This window comes from Thalassophryne amazonica, chromosome 15 (genome assembly GCF_902500255.1).
Source record: "Thalassophryne amazonica chromosome 15, fThaAma1.1, whole genome shotgun sequence".
NCBI classification, from domain to species: Eukaryota; Metazoa; Chordata; class Actinopteri; order Batrachoidiformes; family Batrachoididae; genus Thalassophryne; species Thalassophryne amazonica.
Window position 1 is genome coordinate 95,911,738 of NC_047117.1, and position 26,505 is coordinate 95,938,242.

General features: G+C 44.8%; 2 protein-coding genes across 2 annotated transcripts in view; both read right to left on the reverse strand.

Moving 5' to 3' along the window:
- Window positions 1–26,505, reverse strand: part of pkd1a (polycystic kidney disease 1a) — a 334,259-nt gene that overhangs the window by 92,855 nt on the left and 214,899 nt on the right.
- On the reverse strand, window positions 13,818–23,246 carry LOC117526267 (polycystin-1-like). Its single transcript, XM_034188323.1, has 2 exons — window positions 23,087–23,246; window positions 13,818–14,300 (listed from the first exon to the last, which is right to left on the reverse strand). Exons 1-2 carry the CDS (start codon window positions 23,198–23,200, stop codon window positions 13,866–13,868), a joined length of 549 nt encoding a protein of 182 aa, XP_034044214.1. The 5' UTR covers window positions 23,201–23,246; the 3' UTR covers window positions 13,818–13,865.

Sequence of the window (26,505 nt, forward strand, 5' to 3'; positions counted from 1 at the left end):
TGAACAGGTTAAAAGGTGTCCTGGATTTCATTGTTCACAAGGACCAGTCCTATTGTGTGCCTGATAGGACTATTATGGACAACCTTTTTTTGATGAGGGATTTGTTTGATTTGTGTAATACTGGGGATTTGGTTTGCAGGTTTGTGTCACTTGATCAGGAGAAGGTGTTTGACCGGGTTCATCGCAGGTTTTTGTTTTCCACTTTGAGGGCATTTGGCTTTGTGAGGGGTTTATTTCATTTGTTGGGGTATTGTATAATGGGGCTTCATGTTTGGTTAAGGTGGGGGGAGGATTGAGCTGCCCAGTCCCCCATACGCGGGGTATAAGACAGGGCTGCCCCATCTCAGGTCAGCTGTACTCTTTAGCCACTGAGCCACTCTTGTGTCGCCTTAGAGCCAGGCTGTTTGGCCTTGTTTTGACGGGTTTTTCACTGTCTTCATCCCTGGTGCTCTCTGCTTATGCAGATGATATCACGGTTTTTGTCACGAATCAGACGGACGTTGATGGGTTATTAGACAGTTTACGGCTCTATGAGACGGGAACCTCTGCAAGAGTGAACTGGGAGAAGAGTGATGCTGTCCTGATGGAGAGGTGGCCGGAAGGGGCTGCTCCCTGTCTGCCACATGGTCTGTGGCGGGCAGTGGAGGGTTTGAAAATTCTGGGTGTGTTTCTGGGGACGGATGAGTATCGTCAGAGTAACTGGGAGGGCTTGGTGGAGAAGGTGTGTGCCAGACTGTCCAAATGGCAATGGCTGCTGCCCCAGATGTCCTATAGGGGGCGAGTTCTGGTCACTAATAACTTGGTCTCTTCGATGCTGTGGCACAAACTGTCTGTCCTCCCTCCACCACGAGGCCTTATCGAGCAGTTGCAGCGGTTACTGGTGGACTTTTTCTGGTCAGGTCGTCACTGGATCAGCGCTCCCGTGTTGTACATGCTGCTTCATGAAGGAAGACGGGCTGGTGGACATTTCTGCTCGGATGTCGACCTTCAGGTTGCAGGCTGCGTAGAGAGTGTTGAATCCCTCTGGATTGAGCTGGCAGGATATGGCACGTGTCCTGCTGAGGAAGGAGGCTGATCTTGGGTATGACAAACATCTGTGGGACGTCATCGGGACGCACACCTCGGCTTTTTACCAGTCAGTTCTCCAGGCATGGCAGGTCCTCTCTGTGTGCAGGGACAACGTCGGCACTTTCACTTCACTTTCACTTTATTTATTCAGTGTCTCCAAAGGAGCAACGAGCTGTACAGCAATGGGTATACAGAAAAGCACAGAAAAAAAGAAAAGAAAAGAAAGAAAAGAAAAAAACACACCAAACATTCAGTACACAAGGGGGACACAGTACAGACCTGGATCGATGGAAAAGGAACCGAGTTACCTAACACGATTTGCCATCAACCCTATGTATCTGCTTCTCTCCTCCGATCAGCATTCAGAACAGAGATAGCCACAGGTACAAAGGAATGCTTATATCTGTTACTCCTCACTGTAGGAAACCTAAGCCTCGCTCCAGATGGCAAAAAACAAATTCACCATGGAGAGGGTGGGCCAGATCAGATAAAATTCTCTGAGCCTTCCTCCTCACCTGTCTGGAAAACAAGTCAGACAGTGAGGTCTGCTGGGCCCCCAAAAGCTTGCTGCACAATTCTACAAAGTTGTGAAGTGGCTTCCTTGCTTTAATGCTGAGATTTCCGTACCAGCACATCATCGAAAAATTTATAACCGATTCAATACAAGATTTATAAAATAGGGTCATTATTGTCCTGTCCACTTGAAAATATGACAACTTACGAAGACAAAACAGATGCTGCTGCCCCTTCTTGTACAGCAGGTCTGCATTGTCATTAAAGTTCAACTTGCTATCAATCAGCGTTCCCAAGTATTTATAGTTGTCCACATACTCCACCTGTTGGCCTTTGATTATAGTGGTTTTGGGTGAGGACATCCGTTTCCGAAAGTCAATAACCATATCTTTTGTCTTGTCAACATTCAGCTGCAAGAAGGAGTCGTCACACCACTGAACCATATCTGCCACGACAGGGCCATGTTCCCTTTCATCACCATGCAGGAGACTGATTATAACAGAATCATCTGCAAATTTTAAAATATGGCGATTCTTATAATGGCTGCAACAGTCATTTGTATACAAAATATACAAGAGAGGGGACAGCACACAACCCTGTGGTGAGCCTGTTGAGGAATATAAAACATCAGAAAGGCAACCGTTTACCCTCACTCGCTGAGATCTCCCTGTTAAAAAGTTCACCAGGGATGTGGCTGTTTGAGGAGCCTCTTTTCTTCAATGACTTTGTTAGGTCTCCTAGGTTGTCATCTGCTGCTCTGTGGTCCTACCTGAGGGAGGCGGGGTGCACCAATTTGGCCATCTACTGCGCACATCTGTTGTGAGGCTGACAGAGCGTTTGCTGAGAACCATACTCTGTCTGACCAGTGGGATGATGAATGTGAGTACGTGTTCCCCTCTCTGACTGTCTCACCTGCTGTGGGGCGTGGCAGGAGGAGCAGGGGGCTCTCCTGTCTTTCAGGACACCTGTTTTGTGAGAGTATTGGCAAGAAAGTTCTCTATTTTACCTGTGTCAAAGTGTCACACTTATGCTCTTTGGCAGGGTTGGCGGTGTCAAAGTGGTCCGAGTTTTATGGTGCCACCTTGTCTTCTGTGGGGTGCTGGCGAAGCCTGTACAAACCCCCGGTCGACAAATGCATGGGGGACCTCCAGTGGAGGATTGAACACGGGCTTCTGGCTACAAATGGGTATCTTGTGCACCTGGATCCAGCGGTTGATGGGGTTTGTCCTTTCTGTCCACTTAGGGAAACTGTTCACCATGTTTTTGCACAGTGTCACCGGTTGTCAGGGCTGTCTGGATTGTTGGGGAGGTTGTTTCGTGGGCTTAGTTTGTCGTTCACTATGGACTTGTTTATTTTTTTTTGTCCAAAATATTGCACACAATCCAGGAAGTTGCATGTTTTAATCAACCTGCTTTGTGGACTTGCCAAGTTGGCATCTGGAAGACTCGGAGGAACTGTGTTTTAGCTCAGGGGTCAGTGGACCCTGAGTTTATGCTGAAGGGACTCTTGGCAGCCCGGATCAGAGTAGACTTCCAGTTTTATGCTCTGACTGATAACATGAACACCTTCAGAGACACATGGTGCATAAATGACGTTCTCTCGTCTGTGCAAAATGGGAGCTTGGTGCTCCATTTTTGACCCGTCGGCGGAGTCTGTGTTGGTGAACACGGGAAAAAGAAAACAAAAGGAAGAAAAGTACGATGGGAGTGATGTAATTTAATTGTTGTGAATAAAGCTGTGTTTTAAAATTCGATTCTCTCTCTCTCCATCTCTTCACGCCAGCTCTTCAGACAAATTCATCTGTGCACGAGGACGCAGACTGACCTCAAACCTTCAACTTGCAGAGATGCAACGTCACGCTCGTGTAGCAGTGACACCGACCACATGCAGCGCATTAGTGTGCCGCTGAGGTGCTAACCTTGCAGAGACGTGAAGTTGAGCTGGATGAAGAGCCCGGCCTGCTTGTTCCCATTTCCTGTGCTGACCCTGACGATCACCGAGTTGCAGTGGCTGATGTTGACGGCTGCGGGAACGCCTGCAGGGGCGGAACCACCGGGATCGACCTCTCCTCCGCCAATGCCACTGATGTTGTTCATAGCAACAGTGATGGCGAGGCTATCGTCCAGGCCAGAGATGGGAATGTGGGTGCCATTCTCAGTGCGGAATTCCATGGAAGCCACTTCAGTGGAGACTGTGTAGTTTGCCACATAGTTGAACGGGAAAGGGTTGGACTCCACCTAGGAAAACCAGGAAGTCAAATAGTGAGCAGAAAGCGGATGTGATGGAAGTGAGAGCTCCACTGTAAATTATTTCTGGGTTGTTTACCTGAAAAAGCAGCTGCATGACGTTGTTTCCTGCGGCAGCTCGGCCCAAACTGTTGTTGAACACTCGAGGGATGGAGAACTGCTGACACTCTGAAAACACAATTAACTTTGAAGCTCACTTCAGGACAAGAAGAAGAAAAACACTAGAACAGGCAGCCAAACAGCATCACACATACAGCCATATTCCCACCTGGGCTGTTGTTGCCATGGTAACAGAGCAGGCTCTGGGGGTCAGCCAGTTTTCCTGTGGCACCGATCTCATCTCCTCGGAGCACCAGAGGCTCCTCGTTGAGGACGCGGGCATGCATGAGGATCAGCATGAGCACGGAGGACAAGCTGTAAGCTTTAGCTGCCACACGCAGAGGATGTGGCTCCGAGGAAGAGGAGTGGCTTGACGTGGCACCTCCTTGTTCTTCAGCAAAAGTAGAATAAGATGAGGGGGAATCCAGGGATGCGGACTGACTGACCTGATGGATCAAGTCACCTGACAGGAGGAGAGAAGGTGTAGATCAGGGGTGGGCAGCGAGGGCTTAGACACTGTAGGTTTTCCCTTACATCCAATCACCTCAGCAGGGACCTCATGCAAACAGACGTGAGGATTTCCTACTGAAACATGGCGTACGCCAAAACCCAGAAACTGGCGTAAGCACAAAAATTCCAGATGTATAATTAGTATGTGTATGCATGGAACCAAGCACGTTGTGTTTGTACATCCCACAGAACGTGGAATTGATCGTGGAACCAAACTCCTCCCTGACCACGCCCCATTTAAATATGCAATTTCATGTAAATAAGCCCACGACGTCATGTGGAGACACACAGGGACAGTTTATTCAGTATGCTGTTAAAGGGATTAATCATGAAACTGGTAAAATGTTCGTGGGAGCTACGAAGTGCGCGTGTGTGTGATGCCGACATGCAGAACAGTGCAAAGTTAAAGAGGTGAGGCGCACCTCTGCTGACAGTGTGACAGTCACAATTTAGACACGTGTTTATTGACAAATACTGAACACAGGAAGTCTGTTAAGAAGCTCTGCAGCTCACCATCAACCAAACATAAAAAAAGACATTAATAATAATAATAATAAACATATTTGAATGCGTACAGGTGCAAATGTGCCCACTCGGGTTTTCGTTTGGATCAGTTACATGAACTTAACCACCAAGCAGCCCCCATCACACATCATGTCAGCCACTGACCAGCCTGATGCACATTTGCACATCACATATGATTTGAACACTGATGGAATAAAATGTTTCCTATTAACAAAAACAGATTTATCATGTGATGACACCTTTATAGCAACGTGTGCAGTCAGTAGCTCAGATTACATTCGGGAAACCGGCTCTCGCTGCAAATTGCGCTGTAATGTTGGAATGTGATGTACCTGGATGACATTCGGATGTTTGCTTCCACACAGCTGATGGCTCGGCTCAAGGTTGAATGCCCCAGTTGCCAGCAAGCCCAGCGTGGTCAGCACCTGTGTGGGCACAGACAGCCCCCGGCTCCTTGCTGTATTGCGCTCTGAGCCGACTGCAGTTCTGCAAACAACTCCAGTCACAGTGGCTTTGGTAATCAAAATTGATTTCAGAGCCAATTATCCTCATTTGGAAGTAAATCCTTGCGTTCCCTGAATACACGCTCACGTTGGATTGCACCATTTGCAAGGTCCTCTAACAACGCTAATGCAGCCACTGTTATCGCCATTTTTTTATATCCATCCATATAACTGTAAACACGTGGGTGTGTTAAAAGTTCATCAGTGTGTCTCTGATGTTCCTCATCACTCTGATGATTTCATGTTTTCACACTATTATTAACGGTTCCCAGCATCACTTCTAGGTGTCTGCAGAGGAACAACAGCTGTAGAAACGTGCGCACGTCAGCCATGAACGTGGCGTGACACACCGCACATTTCCACGCTCATTTCACTTTTGATACATCTGAAGGATAGCATGCAGATGGACGGACACCATGTGTTCATGTGCACGCAGCTTTTGTACATGAGGCCCCTGGTGGGCTGCCGATGAGCTTCTCCCCTGAACATAAACGCCTGATCGTCAATGAAATCCGTAGCAAAGAAACCCTGCAGTGTCTCGGTCCTTCGTGGCACAGGATTGCCCACCCCTGGTGTAGATGAGGTCTTTGTGTTTAATTCAGACAGTTGGTTGAACCCACCCATGATGTTGAGGATGTTGTCGCCAATCTCAGTGGGTGTGACGGTGCCCTGCTTGGTGTCACTCTGCAGAATCTCTAACATGGATTCCAGTTTGGTCAGAGTGCTGTTCTGACACTCCTCGCAGATGAACTCTCGACTCACCGCCTAGAAAACACACACAACTTCAAACAGCTGGCACCTTCTGAAGCTCTTTCCTTGCAGTTGAGAGTTTGTGTTCCTTCTCACCGTGCACCGCGCCAGAGCGGCAGACGTCTGCTGAATGTCATTCACCGTGGTCAGGTCCAGAGAGGTCAGAGCTCTGGTGATGTTGCTGCGGACCCTGACTCGATAATTCCACTCATCTGGCAGCGCCGTGGCTGTGGTCTGCTCGTGCTGGAGGACAGAGTGAGTGTGATTCCTAAAGCTGAGTCAGAGAGCGGCGCTGAGCCACAGGTGTGTCTTACCTCGTTCAGGACGGTAATCAGAGCCAGCGATAACTCCCGGACCCTCTGAGAGTCGCCCTGCTTCAGCAGCTCCCTCAGGCTGCTGTCTGTCAGCTCAGCCAGCCAATGAGGAAGACTTCTGTAACCAGGGGGTGGATCTGGCAACACAACCTCAATGGTTCTGGACAAACCCACAACAACAAACATTACTGATGAACTCTGACAAAGTGTTTGTTTGCAGGACGACCTCTGACCTTGGGCTGATTGTTAATAAATTCAATAAATATGTTTATTCTGGGCAGCATGGTGGCTTAGTGGTTAGCACTGTGCCTCACAGCAAGAAGGTCATGGGATCGATTCCCACCTGTGGCCTTGTCGTGTGGAGTTTGTATTTTCTCCCCGTGTTTGTGTGGGTTCCCTCTGCCTCCTCCCACTTCCAAAGACACACAGGTTAGATGGACTGGAAACTTTGAATTGTCTGTAGGTGTGAATGTGTCTGTCTGTCTGTATGTGGCCCTGTGACAGACTGACATCCTGTCCAGGGTGAACCTGCCTCACACCCTGTGACTGCTGCGATTGACTCCAGCCCCCGTGTATGGCGTCAGATCAGTGACAAAACCCAACTCGCGTAAAAAAATGCATTCACGTGTAGATATTAACTGCGTGTGAGGAGCAGCCCCCCCTAGTGCAGCAGATAAGTGAATATTTACTGAGGGATCCTTCAAATGGTGATGCAAGCACCAAATTTGGCACACATACTCCTTAGACATTACTCTTTTAAAAATGCCGGGTACCCACGTGAACTTTCAATAGGCGGCCAAGAAGAGGTCAATTGAAGTATTACACAGGGGTCAAAATTTAAAAATGCTCCAATCATATTGAAAGGTATTCCATATTATTTGTCTGATCATAAAGATTCCAACAAGGTATAGTTTGGACTATCTGTGAATGAATGTTCTGGAGTTATGGGGTAAAAACAGCAAGAACAGTGACAAAGGTAAATTTCAATTTGTACAGGGGTCATTGTTTAACCTTTACTTTGCAAACCAAGCACGCAACACAGTCAAAACTATTCCATTTATTAATCCTATTAGCTCAACCAGTAATTTGCATGAACTCTGCTCGTGCAAAATTGATTTCTGCTCGCGCGCAGAGAATTCTGTTGTGTGTTGGGGGGTTTGGCTGGACTTTTGGGTGTTCTTTTCTTTTCTTTGCTCTCCAGGTGGTATGCAAACTGATTTATTGTCTGTGGAGAAGGTGCTGGCAGAAGAGTCCTTCACCCTCATCAACGTAATGTGCAGCACCTGTGGATGGTGCTCACGTGCAACCTTAAAGACTTTCAGCTGAAGCAGATAATGAGATGGCGTTCTGCATTTAAGTCATGTGTGATTCAAGCAGAATTGCTGGGAACTCGACCTTGTGATGTTCGTTTGTGAGACGCTGAGGACCGCGCCTGGGTTTGACACATCGTGCCTGTGAAGGAGGACGGGTGAGGGACACATGCTGTCAGCACACATCAGAGGTGATTTGATTGTCTGAATAATTGTTAATAGTAACTTGGTATTTTGTTACGCAGTATATGTGAACATTGATGAGAATTGTGCAGCTCGCTTCTCACTGCCGTGGCGTGCGGACTGATGATCCTCCACCTGTTGTGAGAAGCTGCTCATTTACATAAAGCTTAAATTCAGACCTGAATGTGTTGCTGATAGTGTGTGCCTTTGAAGGACATTAGTTGTAGCTGCTGACTTACCTCACCTTTTCTATCCTTCGCAGAGTCGGTTTGTCGTGTCCACCTGGGGGGTGTTTGGCGGTGAACGTGGGTCCAGAAGCGCCGGGCTTCGATCCTTTTGGGCGCTGGAGAGCGTGCCGTCCTTCACTCCGCCAGACAGGCGCATTTTACGTTTGTACACTTTGTATTGCACAGAAGGGGGAAAATAAATTGTTTTGTTATTGGAACCGCTTTCTGTTTTGGCGCTGGGTTCCGTCAGACGCAGGTCCGCTCCTCAACCCGCGTCGACACATAAATTCCTGCTCGCTCGCTTGACATTTATGGCACTATGGGGGAGGGAACCAGGTCGGCACTGGCTCTGCTGTGATTGGCCGTCTCTGGAGAGCAAGGTTTGATTGACAGCCCTCCTCTGATGCGGAAGTCAGTTGGAGACAACGGCGTTAAGCGATTATCGCCTCGTTTCTGCTTCAGACTTCACTCTAGTCATCATCTATCAGCGACAGATCTCTGAAGCTTCTGTACAACAATCATTCCCACATAAATTCAGCATTATTTCATCACAAATAAAGTCCTAAAAAATCACCTCCTGACACTCGTCTGCAGACTGACTGTTCACCCAAACCCATCAAAGGGGGGGAAAAAAAAAAAAAAAAAAAGACATTTGGGTATGTAATGTTTGCTTAGTAAAATTATATTATTAATACCAAAATCATTATGGTTACTTAATAATTGTCTCAAAAATTCACCCAAAAGTGATTATATTCTTCAAGATTTTGGAAAGGAGGAAATACTAAAGATTAGATGTAAATATTTAACATTTCCGGTCTCACCAAAAACAAAAGAACTCCAATTAAAAATTACTAACAAGATTTATCCAACTCAGGAGTTTTTAAAACAGGGATTCCAAATGGATGTCGGTAACTGGAACTGAAGACCTGCTGGACCATCTTTTCTTTTTGTGTGAAACGATGCAAAGCTTTTGGTTTGACCCTCAACAATGGATTGTCTCTGAAGCAATTTGGATCACTGATCTAAACATCACAGACATCAATTCTGGAATATTAACTGGAATGATTTGGTATTGATAATATAATTTTACTAAGCAAACATTACATACAAAAATGTCGTTTTTTTAAAGACAAAACCAAACATTACATTGGAAAAATTAGTTTAAACTTAATTATAAGTCTCTATCATTGACTGATTCCAATAATGCTTTAAAAGTAGTTTCTTTTATAGACAAATTTGATTTGTAAATGTTTAGTTGCTCTATATTTTCTTTTATTATTTGTAAATAATATTCAATAAGCCCCTTATGTTCTTGTATTTGTATTTTCATGTTTGCAGCACTTCAGGATTTTCTACAGGACCTGTTTTTTTTGGATTTGATTCATGAATAAATAAATTATTATTGTTTTTAATAAAAGGAGATGGGTTAAGTGGTGGTGGTGTCACGGTTTGCATGTGATTTAAGAGGTTTTAATTTGTCATCTGTGTTGTGTGGGCCGCTGAAGAGGAGGTACTGCTGGCCCATCACCAGAGGGCGCCCTGCCTGAAGTGCGGGCTTCAGGCATGAGAGGGCGCAGCCACCTCCCAGGAGCAGCCCTGGAGTGACAGCTGTCACACATCACCATCAATCACCACATCCCATAAAAGCCAGGCAGCAACTCCACCTCCCTGCCGAGAAATCGTCAAACCATTCAGGTAAAACGACTCAGCCGTCTTGTGCAGTTTGCACATATTAAGTTTGCAGCTAAGCGTAGTTGTAATGTCCTTTGCATCTAGGCTTGAAGAGCTGTTTAACTATCAATTCTGAGTTGCAGACGTAACCCGTTACACTTGCAGCTGGAGCTGAGGTTGTAGAAGTCGGGAGGAGTTGGCGTTCCTGCTCCTCAGCGGTTAGCGGTTAGTTTAATTTGGGATCTGCACAAACTGTGGATATTGTGAGATCAGGAGGTGGGAAGTGTTTTTCCCCACTGGAAAGGAACTGCTTGCTGACTGTTTTGCTGGGTGTGTGCACACACACCCCACCATTAATTGTTTTCTGCTTCTGCCAGCAGTACCAGATCTGACAGCTGGAGACGGTGGCCACCTGGGGACTCAGGACTTGACGGCTCCAGTGTGCTCCAGATCCTTTGGCAGTGGAAATCGTGTGGGACCCGGCTCTTCTCTGGACAGACGTCTTCTATCCTCGAGCCTGCCCACACGTCACCTTTGACTGACTCCAAAAATTTGTGATTGTTTGTATTTCGTTGTGCACTTCACAACAGTAAATTGTTGTTTTGGCTTATCCATTGTCCGTTCATTTACGCCCAGCTGTTGTGGGCGGGGGTTGTCTCTACACTTCCCAACAATCTGATGGTTAATAATCACATTATTCCCTTTGATCGGTTGGGTGAACAGTCAGTCTGCAGACGAGTGTCAGGGAGGTGATTTTTAGGACTTTGTTATTTGTGATGAAATAATGCTGAATTTATGTGGGAATGATTGTTGTACAGAAGCTTCAGAGATCTGTCGCTGATAGATGATGACTAGAGTGAAGTCTGAAGCAGAAACGAGGTGATAATCGCTTAACGCCGTTGTCTCCAACTGACTTCCGCATCACAGGAGGGCTGTCAATCAAACCTCGCTCTCCAGAAGACGGCCAATCACAGCAGACCCAGTGCCGACCTGGTTCCCTCCCCCATAGTGCCATAAGTTTCAAGCAAGCGAGCAGGAATTCTTTGCGTGCGAGCAGAAATAAACTTTGCGCGAGCAGAGATCAAGTTCAAGCGAGCATGTGGAGTGCTGGTCCTCATGTGCAGCACCTTTGCGTGCACGTGTGGAGTGATTATTTGCGCATGCGTAGTTATTATCTACGCGTGAACGCATTTTTTATGTGAGTGGGGTTTTGTGACTGATCTGACGCCACAACTGTGACCCTTAACTGGAGTAAGCAGGAATAGAAAATGAACGAACACGTTTATTCTGAGTCTTTTACTGCTTTGCACCTTTAATTCAAGTTTAATTCAATTCAATTTAATTCAAACTTTAATTCAAGTGAATTCAAGTTTATTACATTTTATAGCATCGCTTCGACTAAACCAGGAGATTTGAATTAAGGCTTTGCTGTTGTTTTTAAGGCTCTAAAGCAGGGGTGGGGCAATCATGTGCCATAAAGGGCCGAGGACACTGCAGGTTTTCCGTTGCAACCAGTCACCTCAGCAGGTGATTTCATTAATGATCAGGTGTCTCAGCAGGTGATTTCATTGACAACCAGGTGTTTATGTTCAGAGGAGAAGCTCATCAGCAACCCACCTGCTGAGGTGAATGGTTGCATGGAAAACCTGTAGTGTCTCAGCCCTCGATGCCCACCCCTGCTCTAAAGGGTGCCCATATAATGAACATGTTGAACCTTACGTGCCTGCTGGTGCTCTGCACAGAATGTGGTTAAAAAGAAGTGAGCAGGCCTCAGAACCTGCACCTGCAGTGCTCTCCTGTTGGTACTAAAAAGTCCACTTTGATTCCAACATTTCAGGCTAAAACTCTTTCTCCCTAATTGTATCTTGTTTTAGCTGTGGTCTGCTCTGACACACTAGTTTTTTTCAGTTGACTGATTCTGCTCTTTTTCTCTCTGTCCAAGGTGCTGATGAAATCAATTCAAGTCTGACAGCTGCAAACCACAGGGCGCCGGACTGACCACGAGATGCCCTGGCTGAAGCTGACTCAGCCGCCCGTGGCCACCTCACTGAGGGAGACACTGCAGTCTGATTTTGTAATGTACTCCTACCATGAGGCCAGCTTGTGCTGTGGCCCACTGATGATGTATTGGAAGGACGCTGGTCCTGCACCCCAACATGCTGGATGACCCCCTGCCTGCAGCACCAATGATTGGGTTCATCTCAGTAATGCACATGGTTGATGTTATTCTGATTTTCTGTTTCCTGTTTCTTCAGCTTTGTAAAACTTTGTAATAAAAACCTTGTAACAGTTTGAATGGCCTAAGCAGGGGGTCACCCCTCTGAGTCTGGTCTGCCTGAGGTTTTTTCTTCCCACTGTTGCCTGTGTTCTTGCTCTGGGGGTTGGAAAGGTTAGACCTTACTTCTATGAAGCGCCTTGAGGCAACTTTGTTGTGATTTGGCACTATATAATGAAAGTAAATTGAATTGAAATTGACTGAACGAGGCTGTTGCCGTCCCAAATTTGTAAAAATCTAAAATGAGGTGGTGGTATCCCAGATTTTTAAGAGACAACAGAGGAAAGTTTCTATCTCCTAAAGACAAACCACTGGGGTCCAGAAGAAGAGGACAGTGGATGACTCGTACTTGTTGAGGTGCGATGATGGCGGCACCCCTGATGGTCCTCCACAATGATGCCCACGGCGACACAAGAGCGGCTCGATTTGAATCCTGGAGGCAGGAAGGCCGAATGTTCTGGGCTGCTGCTTTGTACACGCAGAAGTCCTCGCAGTAATGTTCTCTGCAGCGTGGTCGCCACCAAACTGTAAAGTAAGGGCGTGTCCAACTCCCCGAGGTCGCTGTAACCTGCAGTGTGAAAAGATCCTTTAAGACTGCAGACGACGGCTGCAGTCTTACATCACAAAGTCAGATTATAATGACAGCCAGGATATGAACACATTAACATTTCCATCAGTCAAAAGAAAATACAAACAGTGTGGTACCACACAGTAAATCCATCTGGAAGAGGCCGTTCTTACAAACTGAGTGACTAGACTAGTGAGGGAAGCCACCAAGACAGTTGTGAAGCAGTTTCAGATATCTGTGTTGTGACTGTAGAAACTGTGCTCTGTAAAAGGCTGTAATTCTGAAAAGGTTAATGTCATATTTTTATTAAACCCCTGATATTGAAGCTGAAAGGCCACAGTACAAACACATTTCACATCTTGATATTCATTTCTCCACTGTGGTGTCATTGTCCAAATACTTGTGGACCAGACTACCTTTAAAAGCTTAATGAGCTATAAAGAGTACTTTAACAACTCAAACCGACCAGAACAGATCAGTGATCCTGGGCCACCCCCCGGCCCCTGGATTGTGGAGCAGACCAGTGATTCTGGGCCACCCCCCCGCCCCTGGATTGTGGAACAGACCAGTGATCCTGGGCCACCCCCCGCCCCTGGATTGTGGAACAGACCAGTGATCCTGGGCCACCCCCCGTCCCTGGATTGTGGAACAGACCAGTGATCCTAGACCACCCCCCGCCCCTGGATTGTGGAACAGACCAGTGATCCTAGACCACCCCCCGCCCCTGGATTGTGGAACAGACGAGTGATCCTGGGCCACCCCCCGCCCCTGGATTGTGGAACAGACGAGTGATCCTGGGCCACCCCCCGCCCCTGGATTGTGGAACAGACAAGTGATCCTGGGCCACCCCCCGCCCCTGGATTGTGGAACAGACGAGTGATCCTGGGCCACCCCCCGCCCCTGGATTGTGGAACAGACCAGTGATCCTGGGCCACCCCCCGCCCCTGGATTGTGGAACAGACCAGTGATCCTGGACCACCCCACGCCCCTGGATTGTGGAACAGACCAGTGATCCTGGGCCACCCCCCGCCCCTGGATTGTGGAACAGACCAGTGATCCTGGGCCACCCAACGCCCCTGGATTGTGGAACAGACCAGGGGACTCAAGCACCTGAGCATGGAGATGGAAGATAAAAACCATGTGCAGACCTGACAGCAGACAGACCGCGGTATAGGCTAATGAGCAAAACAAAAACCTTTTTTCGTGTTCTGATTTGTGTGTACTGACGACCTGAGCAGTTGAAGTAGATTCTGTCCCGTAGGGTGTGGACTTGAAAGCCTTCAGAGTCAGTGTCTCTGTCGCCTTCTCCTCTCAGGCTGCATTCTCCTCCGTCTGGGGGTGTGTTGTGGTGCAGTGTGATGGAAGCAGCGCCCTCGCCGTCCAGACTGTCATCAGTGACATGAAGGGTGAAGACGTAGGAGTCCTGGTGGTGCAGGACACCCTGCCGCAGAACCAGGTGCATGCTGTCACTTCCTGTGGTGGTTGTGGAAATGTTCAGGACCAGAGTCTCATTCTGCAGCGTCACAGCACTCCAGCGCTGAGGGAGACCAAAACCAATAAATTAAGTCTTGTTTGACTCTGATCAATAATTCAAGTTCTGACTGAACGCAGAAGTTCACATACACTCAGGTTCAATTCCCCGATCAGATGGAAAACATACTCAGATACTGTTAAGTAAAGTCCATAAACTGCAAGTGGACAACATGCTGACATCAGTGAGGGAGTGAATGTGAGTGAGTGAATCTGAGGCATCGGTGTGCGCTGCATCAGATGGAAACATGTTTCATCCTTTCATCAGTTTCTACTCAAACACTTTAATGTTCTTTGTGGCTGGTTCAAGTGACTGGACAGGAATGAGCTTGGTGGGGGGGGGGGGGGGGTGGGGGGTGGGGTTAGAAGACTTGGCCAAAGATAGGCCAAGTCCTATCTTCATCCAAGTGACTGCCCCTTAACCCTCTGGAGTCCAGGGTATAATTGACTACTTTTGGTTTGACCTTTCTAATTTACCTTTAAAAGCGTTTCCTGGTCTTGTTTGGTGTCACTTTTTCAGCACAACCTCACCTGTGTGACTTTACAGTTTCTCATGCATTCTGACCTACTGTATGAACACAGTGAACCTAAAATCACACAAAAAAGATAAAATGTGAGTAGAATAAAGGTTGTTTTGTTACTGTGAAAACCACAAACATGTTTAACAAACCATTTTAATAACTTAAAATGTAAATACAAATTATACATTTCAAAAACATATGTACAAATGTAGCAACAAAACAAAGTTAAATACTATAAACTATTCAAAAACTATTTACATAAATGCAGGAAATGCTTCAGGCATTTTTGTACAATTATTTACAAAACAGTCAGATATCACAATAAGATTTAGAATGTAAATATAACTTGTACATTTCAAAAATATCTAGTGCAGGAAATGCTAATGCTAAACTATTTACAAAACAATCAGATGTCAAAATAAGATGCAGCAACACAAACTATTTGTGCCACTCAAAAAAACAATTCCTGTCCAACCCAACACAGAGGGGCACATCTCAGGTCTGACACTTCCACAGTGAGTCACTCCTCTTGTTGTCCACCTGAAGGCGCCGTTGGCACCTCAATCTGTCTTTTGTGGCTTTTTGGCGATGATCTTTGCCTGTCACAAGTGGCACAGAAACGTGGGTCTGGCTCCTGTTCTGTGGGACACCTGTCTTGTCTGTGCCACACAGTTGGCACACCAGCTCCACCATAAAGTCCTTGTGTGTCTGGGCTGCACTTGATTGACACTGCTGATCTCACGCTGCAAGATGAACCCATCTGTGGTTGCAATGTCAAGGAAGTGCAGCAACACTGTCCTGTACCAATGTGCAGTTTTCTGATGGGTGGAGTAGTACTGGATGACCTGGTCAGATAGGTCGACTCCACCCATGTTTTTATTGTAAGCCAACACTGGGGTAGGACAGGGAATGTCTTTCACCATCCAGCGTCCATCCTTCTCATCCTTCACCCTTCTCCACACTGTCTCACCCGTAAACACATGATGGATGGTGGAGCACACAGACACCTCCCGTGTGTCAATCCATTTTACACACACCAGAGGTCCCTCTCTTATCCATCTTATAGATCCTCTTTCAGATTTTTTTTTTGTGAGAGTATTTGCCCTCCCTCTGGGGCATCCTCGTCTTTTCTCCCTGTATGTGCCACATGCCCCAAACTTCATGTGAGCCAGGTCCACAAACATCGAGCGAAAATTTTGAGGAACACATATTTAGAAGTGGTTTTATTTGAGCTGCATAAAAATATCCTTTAAAATACGGTAAGGCCATGCCTTCCTCTCCCTTTGGTAGTTGTAGCATTTTATATTTAATCCTGGGCCTTTTTCCCTGCCAGATAAACCTTGAAATAATTTTATCCAGCTCTGAAAATTCTTTTCAGTAATTTCCACTGGAAGTGATTGGAACAGAAAAAGATATCGCTGGGAGTATGTTCATATTTACACTTTCAATTCTGCGACTAAAACTAAGGAAGGATACTGTGTTCCATCTCTTGATATCATCTTTAATTTTTGTTAATAAGGGATCATAGTTTATTTTTGCTAGTGATAAAGTATCTTTGTTAAAATGAATTCCTAAGTATTTTAATAATTGTTGATCCCAGTTAAAAGTGTATTTATCTCTAAGTTGTTTTGAGGGTGAATAATTAAATGTAAGCAGCCATGTCTTTTTCCTGGTTCTCTCCCTCAGCCCCAACCAGTCCCAGCAGAAGACTGCCCCTCCCTGAGCCTGGTTCTGCTGGAGGTTTCTTCCTGTTAAAAGGGAGTTTTTCCTTCCCACTGTAGCCAAGTGCTTGCTCACAGGGGGTCGTTTTGACCGTTGGGGTTTTACATAATTATTGTATGGCCTTGCCTTACAATATAAAGCGCCTTGGGGCAACTGTTTGTTGTGATTTGGCGCTATATAAAAAAATTGAATGATTGATTGATTGATATATTTAAATAATAACCTGAGTATTAACCATACTTATGTAATAAGTTCATCACTTCTGGGAACGTATTATTTGGGTCTGATAAATAAATTAGTACATCGTCGGCATATAAGGCAACTTTATGCTCTTCTTGATTTATAGTTATACCTCTGATGCTTTCTGTCTGTCTTAACCACTGGGCTAGAGGCTCTGTGTATAATACAAACAGGATCGGTGATGACCCGCAGCCCTGCCTCGCGCCACGCTGAAGGGTGAAGGATCTAGTAAGATTACCATTAATTTAATTTTAGAGATTTTAGAGCAGAAGGTTCACTGTACAATGTATGGATAACGTTAACAAAATTAGAATGTATACCAAATCGCTCCCAGCACTTTATACAGAAAAGCCCAGCTGACTGAATCAAACGCTTTTTTTCCACGTCAAGGCTCACTAAGAGGGCCTCAAGACTATTATGTTGAATGTGATTTAAAATATGTAATGAGCATCTGATATTATCATGAGTTTGTCTCTGCAAAACAAAACCAGTGTGGTCTGTGTGGATCAGGAAAGGAAGTATCTTCTCTAATCTTTCAGCCAAAATCTTTTAGTTATCTCAGCTTTCAGGCTCCTCTCCTGTGGAACCAGCTCCCAATTCAGATCAGGGAGACAGATACCCTCTCTACTTTTAAGATTAGGCTTAAAACTTTCCTTTTCGCTAAGGCTTATAGTTAGGGCTGGATCAGGTGACCCTGGACTATCCCTTGGTTATGCTGCTTTAGACGTAGACTGCTGGGGGGTTCCCATGGTGCACTGTTTCTTCTCTTTTTGCTCTGTATGCACCACTCCGCATTTAATCATTAGTGATCGATCTCTGCCCCTCTCCACAGCATGTCTTTTTCCTGGTTCTCTCCCTCAGCCCCAACCAGTCTCAGCAGAAGACTGCCCCTCCCTGAGCCTGGTTCTGCTGGAGGTTTCTTCCTGTTAAAAGGGAGTTTTTCCTTCCCACTGTAGCCAGTGCTTGCTCACAGGGGGTCGTTTTGACCGTTGGGGTTTTTCATAATTATTGTATGGCCTGCCTTACAATATAAAGAGCCTTGGGGCAACTGTTTGTTGTGATTTGGCGCTATATAAAAATAAAGTTGATTGATTGATTGATTGATCTCTGCTATCAAACTTTTATTTTGTTCCTCAGACAGAGAAGACAAGTTAAGAGAGCACAAAAGGTTTCAATTTCTTGTTCACCTTGTACAGGTGGTTGCGAGTACAAATTCCTGTAATATTTTTTCAAATGCTTCTTGTAAATGTTCCTGTTTAAACAAAATGGCTCCAGAATTTAGATCTTTAATTTTATATATTGTGCTTTCTTCTCTCTCTTTTTGTAACCGTCTGGCAAGAATCTTAGCTGCTTTGGGACCGGCTTCATAATGTTTCTGTTTTGCAAAGACAAACTTTTTTCAACTTCATTTGAGTACAACAGATTAATTTCATTTCAGATTTTCTTAATTTCTTCTAAAAGTTTTGGGCATTGATTAATTTTATGTTGTCTTTCAAAATCCTTCAGTCTCCTATTGCAATCAATGTATTTAAGTTGTTTTACCTTCTTATTGTGTAAGCACCAAGAAATAATTTTACCACGAAGGACTGCTTTTAAAGCGTCCCATACTATTGTTGAGTCAACCTCTCCTGTGTCATTTAATTCCAAAAATGACTATTTCCTCTCTCACCTTGCTCACAAACTGTGGGTTGTTTAAAATGCTTGTGTTAAGCCTCCACAGTGTGTTCCTTTTAGTTTCCTCAATATTCAAGAAACAAGAAATTGGAGCGTGGTCAGAGAGGTCAATAGAGCCAATATCACAGCTGTTCATTCGATTACGGTCCCTTTTAAAAACAAAAAAAATAATCTAATCTTGAATATGTATTGTGAGGATTTGAATAGAAGGTGTAATCACGGCCTGAGGGATAGAAGTCTCTCCAAAGGTCTAATATGCCCAGTTCCTCTATTAGTTTACTTTTTTGTGCAGTGTTGTAGTTGGTACCTTTTTAGATGTGTCTAAATTTGGATTCAAGCGAAGGTTAAAATCTGATCCGTAGATTACAATCCCTGATGCTCCAGCCATCAAATCAAACACCGTTCTATAAAAGGAAAATTTACTTCCAGGTGGAGCATAGACATTACAAAGGGTAATTAATACATTATTGATCCTTCCTGTTACCACTGTATATCTCCCTTCCTTGTCTGACTCCTCAGATACATATTCAAAAGGTATTTTTGGGATATTAATATAATGACCCTTCTTCTTCGTCCACTATTATATGATGAATAATGAGCTCTAGTGTATCCCATTCTTTTCATCTTCTCATGTTCTAAATTTGAGAGGTGAGTCTCTTGTCTCTTGTCTTGTCAACCAGTCTCAGCAGAAGACTGCCCCTCCCTGAGCCTGGTTCTGCTGGAGGTTTCTTCCTGTTAAAAGGGAGTTTTCCTTCCCACTGTTGCCAAGTGCTTGCTCATAGGGGGTCGTTTTGACCGTTGGGGTTTTTCATAATTATTGTATGGCCTTGCCTTACAATATGGAGTGCCTTGGGCAACTGTTTGTTGTGATTTGGCGCTATATAAGAAAAAAGTTGATTGATTGTAATAATACAATTTGGGCTTTTTCCCGTTTGACCTTTGTGAATGTTTTACTTCTTTTGGCTGGGCTTGAAATACCCTTCACATTAAAAGAGATTATTTTAATGTCCTGTATATTCATGTACTTTAAATATGATGCAAAAAGTTATTTCCCCCAAGTAAATATATAACCATTTAAGTGCATATCTCCCATAGAACATGTTAACAGTGTGGGTGGAGAGCTGCTTCTGCCTCCTGAGGCGTCGGACGGTTTGCTAGAATCTCTTCGAGGCCGACCTATAGTCCTCCTCCATAGCCTCCCCGAACTCCTCCCAGACCCGAGTTTTTGCCTCTGCGACCGCACAGGGTGCAGCATGCTTGGCCTGCCGGTACCTGTCAGCTGCCTCCGGGGTCCCACCTACCAACAAAGATAAGTAGGACATAAGTAGGACTCCTTCTTCAGCTTGACGGCATCCCTTACTTACTGGCTGAAAGGGTGGGGCCCCGGCTCCGCCATACCAGGCGACGTCTCAGTCCTTGATTTTTTTACTGGTCATGGAGGTTCTGAACTGCACTTAGTCTGACCCGTCACCTAGGACCTGTTTGCCGTGGGAGACCCTACAGGGAGCACAAAGCCCCCCGACAACATAGCTCCTAGGATCATCCAGGTACACAAACTCCCCCACCATGATAAGGTGGCAGCTAGAGGGGGAGGTACCCCGACTTTTTTTTTTTAAATAAAGTGCATTTAAAAATACAAAACCTTTTATTGTTCATAACGTTACCTTTATAGCCACAGTTTATTCTTTGACAGTAGTAAAGTAGGAGATAGTTTTCCACCCAAATGACAATCTTCTATGGCGCTCTTATAGTCAGTCCTTGGTGTTGCTGCTTCTTTGGAAACTCTGGAGTTTTTCAATGAGACGGGCGTGTGGGTCCTCCAGCCGCTGCGCGTTGTCTCCTGCTGTGCTCTGCTGCTGACCTCCACTCCACGCGCGTCGTCCGCTTTGATCAGGGGTGACCGTAGGTTAACCACACTGACTGCAAACCCCGGGAAGCCAGGTCTCTTGTCGCCTCGGTTGCATTTTGATAGAGATGAGTCCCATCCTTAAAGAAAAGCCACATCTTGGCTGGGTATGGGGTCTGGAATTTGATACGATTCTCCTTGAGCACTTTTTTTGGTCTCCCCATATTCATTATGTTTCTTTATCACTTCAGTGGGAAAATCGTGGTCTACAAAAAGCGCTCATCGTCACAAAACACTTCTTTCTTCTGCCATGCTCTCCGTATGACCTCTTCTTGATGCAATAGCTGGCAAATTTCACCACAATAGATCTGGCTTTAGCTTGACTGCTATTGTTCGGTTAGCCACCAGGGAGCGATGCGCTCTTTCAATTCCAAGTACTTCATCTCCGGGAAAGTCGAGTGCTTTTTTTCAGCATGTTTTCCAGAAAAGTCACCATATCTGATCCTTCCTTCCCTTCTTTTATTGAATAAATGCTGAGGTTGTCCCTCCTGCCTCGACCTTCTTGATCCAGCACCTCGCCTCGAGGTTAGCTTGGCGCTCAGTTAGCCTCCTGATTAGCGTGGATGCTGCTTGTAGCACAGTCTCCGTTTCATCAGTCCTCCCTTCTGCTTCGTCCATTCGTTCATTCACCCTTCTTAATTCATGTTTAATGTCTGAGTATTGTTCCCTGCTGTCTTTTCTGAAATCCTGTAACTCTTAAATATAATCCGCAGTGAAGGTTCAGCCACAGCTCCGCCTTGTCGTGCTAACGTTAGCTCCGAGGAGTGGCCTTGGTCACCACGTGTTTTATCAGCTTCATCTTCAGTCAATTGGCACTTTTCATACTTCTTGTTAAAACTCCCGTATCCATCTTCAAAAATCCCCAGGGTTTGTAACAAGAGTAGCTGTGGGAGCTTGAACTCCAAAGACCGTCAGGAGCAAACTGCTTATGCTGCCATTCTCTCGCTAGCTGCACTGGAAGTCCCAATGAATGATTTTTTAATAATTTGTTTGTATGTTACTGCTGCAAATAAGTATTGACCCCCTAACCAACCAGCAAGAATTCTGTCTCTCACAGACCTGTTAATTTTTCTTTAAGAAGCCCTCTTATTCTGCACTCTTTACCTGTATTAATTGCACCTGTTTGAACTTGTTACCTGTATAAAAGACACCTGTTCACAACACTCATCAATCACACTCCAACCTGTCCACCATAGCCAAGACCAAAGAGCTGTCTAAGGACACCAGGGACAAAACTGTAGACCTGCACAAGGCTGGGATGGACTACGGACAACAGGCAAGCAGCTTGGTAGAAGACAACAACTGTTATGATTATTTATTAGAAAGTGGAAGAACACAAGATGACTGTCAATCTCCCTCGGTCTGGGATTCCATGCAAGATCTCACTTTATGGGGTAAGGATGATTCTGAGAAAGCTCAGAACTACACAGGAGGACCTGGTCAATGACCTGAAGAGAGCTGGGACCACAGTCACAAAGATTACATTAGTAACACATGATGCTGTCATGGTTTAAAATCCTGCAGAGCAGCAAGGTCCCCCTGCTCAAGCCAGCACATGTCCAGGCCCGTTTGAAGTTCACCAGTGGCCATCTGGATGATCCAGAGGAGGCATGGGAGAAGGTCATGTGGTCAGATGAGACCAGAATAGAGCTTTTTGGAATCAACTCCACTTACCATGTTTAGAAAGATGAGAACAACCCCAAGAAAACCATCCCAACCATGAAGCATGGGGTGGGAAACATCATACTCTGGGGGTGCTCTTCTACAAAGGGGACAGGACGACTGCACCGTATGAAGGGAGGATGGATGGGGTCATGTATTGTGAGATTTTGGCAAACAACCTCCTTCCTCAGTAAGATCATTGAAGATGGGTCATGGCTGGGTCTTCCAGCATGACAATGACCCCAAACACACAGCCAGGGCAACTAAGGAGGGGCTCCGTAAGAAGCATTTCAAGGTCCTGGAGTGGCCTGGCCAGTCTGCAGACCTGAACTCAATAGAAAATCTTTGGAGGGAGCTGAAACTCCAACCTGAAAGATCTGGAGAAGATATGTATGGAGGAGTGGACCAAAATCCCTGCTGCAGTGTGTGAAAACCTGGTGAAAAACTACAGGAAACATTTGACCTCTGTAATTGCAAACAAAGGCTACTGTACCAAATATTAACATTGATTTTCACAGGTGTTCAAATACTTATTTGCAGCAGTAACATACAAATAAATTATTAAAAAAAATCATACAATGTGATTTCCGGATTTGTTTTTTAGATTATGTCTCTCACAGTGGACATGCACCTAAGATGAAAATTTCAGACCCCTCCATGATTTCTAAGTTGGAGAACTTGCAAAATCACAGGGTGTTCAAATACTTATTTCTTCACTGTATATATTTATAGATGCCATACATTATTTTATGGTATAAGGGTGAGAGTATTTATAACCTTCTCTTCTGCCTTCACCCTTTGGCCACACGGGTTCACTGTTGATTTGTTCTTTTTATGAGTTTTTGTTGTTGTTCATCTGTGTGCTGAATAAATAGATTCATTCATTCATAGGTAAGTGTGGGATTAGCTGCTTTGTATACTCCCACCGCGACGTGGATAAGTGGCAGAAAATGAATGAGTGACTTAACAATATTGATGACATCCTTCTCAAGTCTCTCCACAAGCGGTGGAGTGAGGCGGGACGTGCTAACGGCGGCCTGGTGGCGTGTGATGAGTTTGTGCGTTTACCCCTCGTGGCGAGCTCTGGCAGTTCGTGCAGGTCCCTTTCAGGTAGACGTAGGAGTTCTGGCTGATGTTGTAGATGGACTGGGCCTTACAGGATACACACTCCAGGTACACCATGGGAATACGGCCGCTCTGGACAAGCACCTGAAGCACAGAGACAAAACCAAAACTTGACACCTTAAACAGTCAGCGGGCTGAAGCTGGACCGACAATGCTTTTACTGAACCATCTTCTTACTTCACGTAAACTGGATTTTATGTTCTTAACTGAAACCTGGCTCCGTGAAGGTGAACTTGCCCCTCTTAGTTACCTCTTATTTTATTCTTATTTCAAGTCAACATGTTTATTTGTCACATGCAAATATACAATATGTAAAATGCAGTGAAAAGTGTCTTTGTACCTGCTGACAAAAACAAGAACAACAACAATAGCAAAAGCACAAAATCATAAACACAAAAGTAAAAGGTGCAATAAAAGTGAAAAAAAAAAAAAAAAATATATATATATATATATATATATAAAATATTATTTACAGATGTACAAATACGCAGATGAGTTGTCAGGGGGTTATGCATAATGTAATAGGGGGGTTAAATATGCAAACAAAAACTGAAATTCCCTATTTCAAATTCAGTAAACGAATGGCCTGGGGGAAGAAGCTTGTCCTCATCCTCTCGGTATTGATTCTTAAGCAACAGAACCGACAACCAGATGGCAACTGAGAGAGGAGGGAATGTCCAGGGTGATGGGGCAGGCTGAGGATCTTCTCTGCCCTCGACCTGCATCTTTTAGAGTAAATGTCATGCAGGTCAGGCAGCGCAGTTTTGATAGTCCTCACCGCAGAGTGGACTACTCTCTTAAGGGCAAAAAAGTACTGTTTGGTGCAACTGCCCATCCAAGTGATGATACTCCCACACAGAATGCTCTCAATGGTACAGGTCTAAAAATTTCTGAGCACTCTGAGGGGGAGTCAAAAGTCTCTAAGGCATCTGAGGAAGAACAGATGCTGTCTGGCCATCTTCACTGTCCGGTTAATGTGGCGTGACCAAGACAAGTCCCATGAGATGGTCACGCAAATACAAAAAAATATGGGGTCAAATCAGCCTGCATTGTTCTGTTCAGTTTATATCAAAGTTTTCCTGCACTTGTCCATGTATTTTTCCTTCTTTCTAAGAGTTTGGTGTTTGTTCTACAAAGTTTTAAGAAACAATAAAATGTTCACACTTTTCTTTATAGCAGCTCTGTATTTCAGAAATGCAGCAGAAACAACCACAAACCAGAAAAAGTTGGGACTATATGTAAAATGAAGATAAAAATAAAAATGTTGCACTATTCCCAGTTTCTCCACTCACAGAAGCCAAAAGTTCTTCCAGAGTTGTGTCTTGGTGGCTTCCCTCACTTGTCTCCTTCCAGCATGGACATTTAGTTTTTGAGAACTGCCTACCTGACACAGATTTACTATAAAGTACCACACTGTTTGTATTTCTGAATGACTGATGGAAAGGAACAGTCTAAGAAATATTCACTGATTTGGAAATGTTCATGTTTTCATCCTCTGACGTTTCTTGGAAAATGCTGCAGGCCTTAAATTTAGGAATGGATGTATATTACCAAATAAAATACGTTAAAGCTGACCTCAATGTCAGGATCATTGTGCCCCCCCCCCCCCCCCCCACACACACACATTTTTCATATCATCCAAACTTTTCTGATTTGGGGTTGTAAAAAACAAAACAAAAACTACAATTTAAATAAATAAATAAATAATAAATTTGAACTGTATATAGAAAAACTTTAGAAACTGTGTTATCTTTATTCATTCATTTTAAAGGTCAAACTTATTTGTGGAGGATGGGCAAAAATGGCTCTTTTGACAGTAAAGGTTGTAGACCCCTGAACCAGACTGACTCCAAATATTAGGAAATTAAGGACTTATTATTTTTTTGGTGGTTTTCGTTGCATTTTGGAAATGCTCTCCGTCTTTAAAATGGAACATTTACTCTGCGTGGGTCCGCCACCTGGTGTTCAAGAGATGAAACTTCAGCCACTCCCAACAACAGCACCATTTACGTGTACATAAACATAAATATCATTCCGTTCTTTTACATTTGCATGTTTCAGCATTCTAAAGAGCTAACTTCTTAGACAGAGAGAGAGAGAGAGGGAGAGAGAGAGAGAGAAGGAGAGAGAGAGAGAGAGAGAGACTATTTCAGAATCTACATAGATGCAGACTTTAGGGCACAGAAAGAAGCAATGTTGCAGCTGCAGGGAGTTTAAACAAGCACATGCACTGAGATGGAGTGAGTCGAGTCAGACACAGGACGGGTACAAGTTCAGGGAAAGTTGAAAACCACCACCAAAGAAAGAAACCCCTACCTGGAAAAAAGGTAACATTTAAAGAAGGTAAGAAAGGGAATAGGTTCATATTAACAATAATGTCAGGCAGAAAAGAAAATATATTAGTGTAAAGAAGCAAAATGTAGTTTCTAAGGTCTAGTATTTGGTTCTCTAGATGCACTAGAATTCATCTTTAGGGTCTATTTTTTTCAAACGTTTCACGAGGGAGCCCCACACCCCTTTGAGTTTGCTATGCGTGACACTGGTCGATGCTGAAAATTTTGGACACCCTGAATTTTTTTGGGACACCCAAAACTTCAATTTCTGCCTAAAACTACGGCATGCAGAGTAAGAAGCACACAGAGTATCAAAAGTAAAAGTAAGAAAGAAAAACAAAGGGTTGGGGACAAAGGAGGTTCTCAGTCGTGGTCCTGCACTTGGGAAGCAGCAGTCTGTGGCTGAAGAGGAACCTTGGTTGCTGATGACAGTGTGCAGAGGGTGACTGGCATGGTCCGGAATGTCCAGCAGTTTGTCTAGTGTTCTCTTCTCTGCCACCAAGCACCAGAGAGTCAGCTCATGCCAACCGGGGCCCAGGCACAAGCAGCGTCCATGGTTTCAACTGCAACTGGACCGCCACCCCTTGTTGGATCTGTGGTGGGGGACCTCGGCAAGGACAAACCCAACCAGGTTTGTTAAAGAAATACCCAATCAGAGTGTTTGGTTTAAAAAAAAAAAAAGATCACTTTCCTCAAGCTGGTATTTGAATATGGAAAGGGATGCCGCATTTTCCTACACCTGCAGGAAATTCAAATTCATATCATTTCAATTCAATGTCAATTTATTTTCATTTATATAGCATCAAATCACAACAGAGTTGCCTCAAAGTGCTTCACACAGGTAAGGTCTAACCTTACCAACCCCCAGAGCAACAGTGTTAAGGAAAAACTCCCTCTGAGGAAGAAACCTCAAGCAGACCCTCTGCTTGGGCCATGACACAGACATAAATTACAGAACAATTCACGGACAAATATACAAGAAATGCTATTGGCGCACAGGACAGGAGGATCGCCAACACGAATACAACT

Coding starts and splice junctions, on each gene's coding strand:
- LOC117526267 (XM_034188323.1), bottom strand. CDS start 23,200: ATGGTGTACCTGGAGTGTGTATCCTGTAAGGCCCAGTCCATCTACAAC. Junction 14,301..23,086: donor GCCAGAGCTCGCCACGAGGG/GTAAACGCACAA, acceptor GGTCTCCCTCAG/CGCTGGAGTGCTGTGACGCT.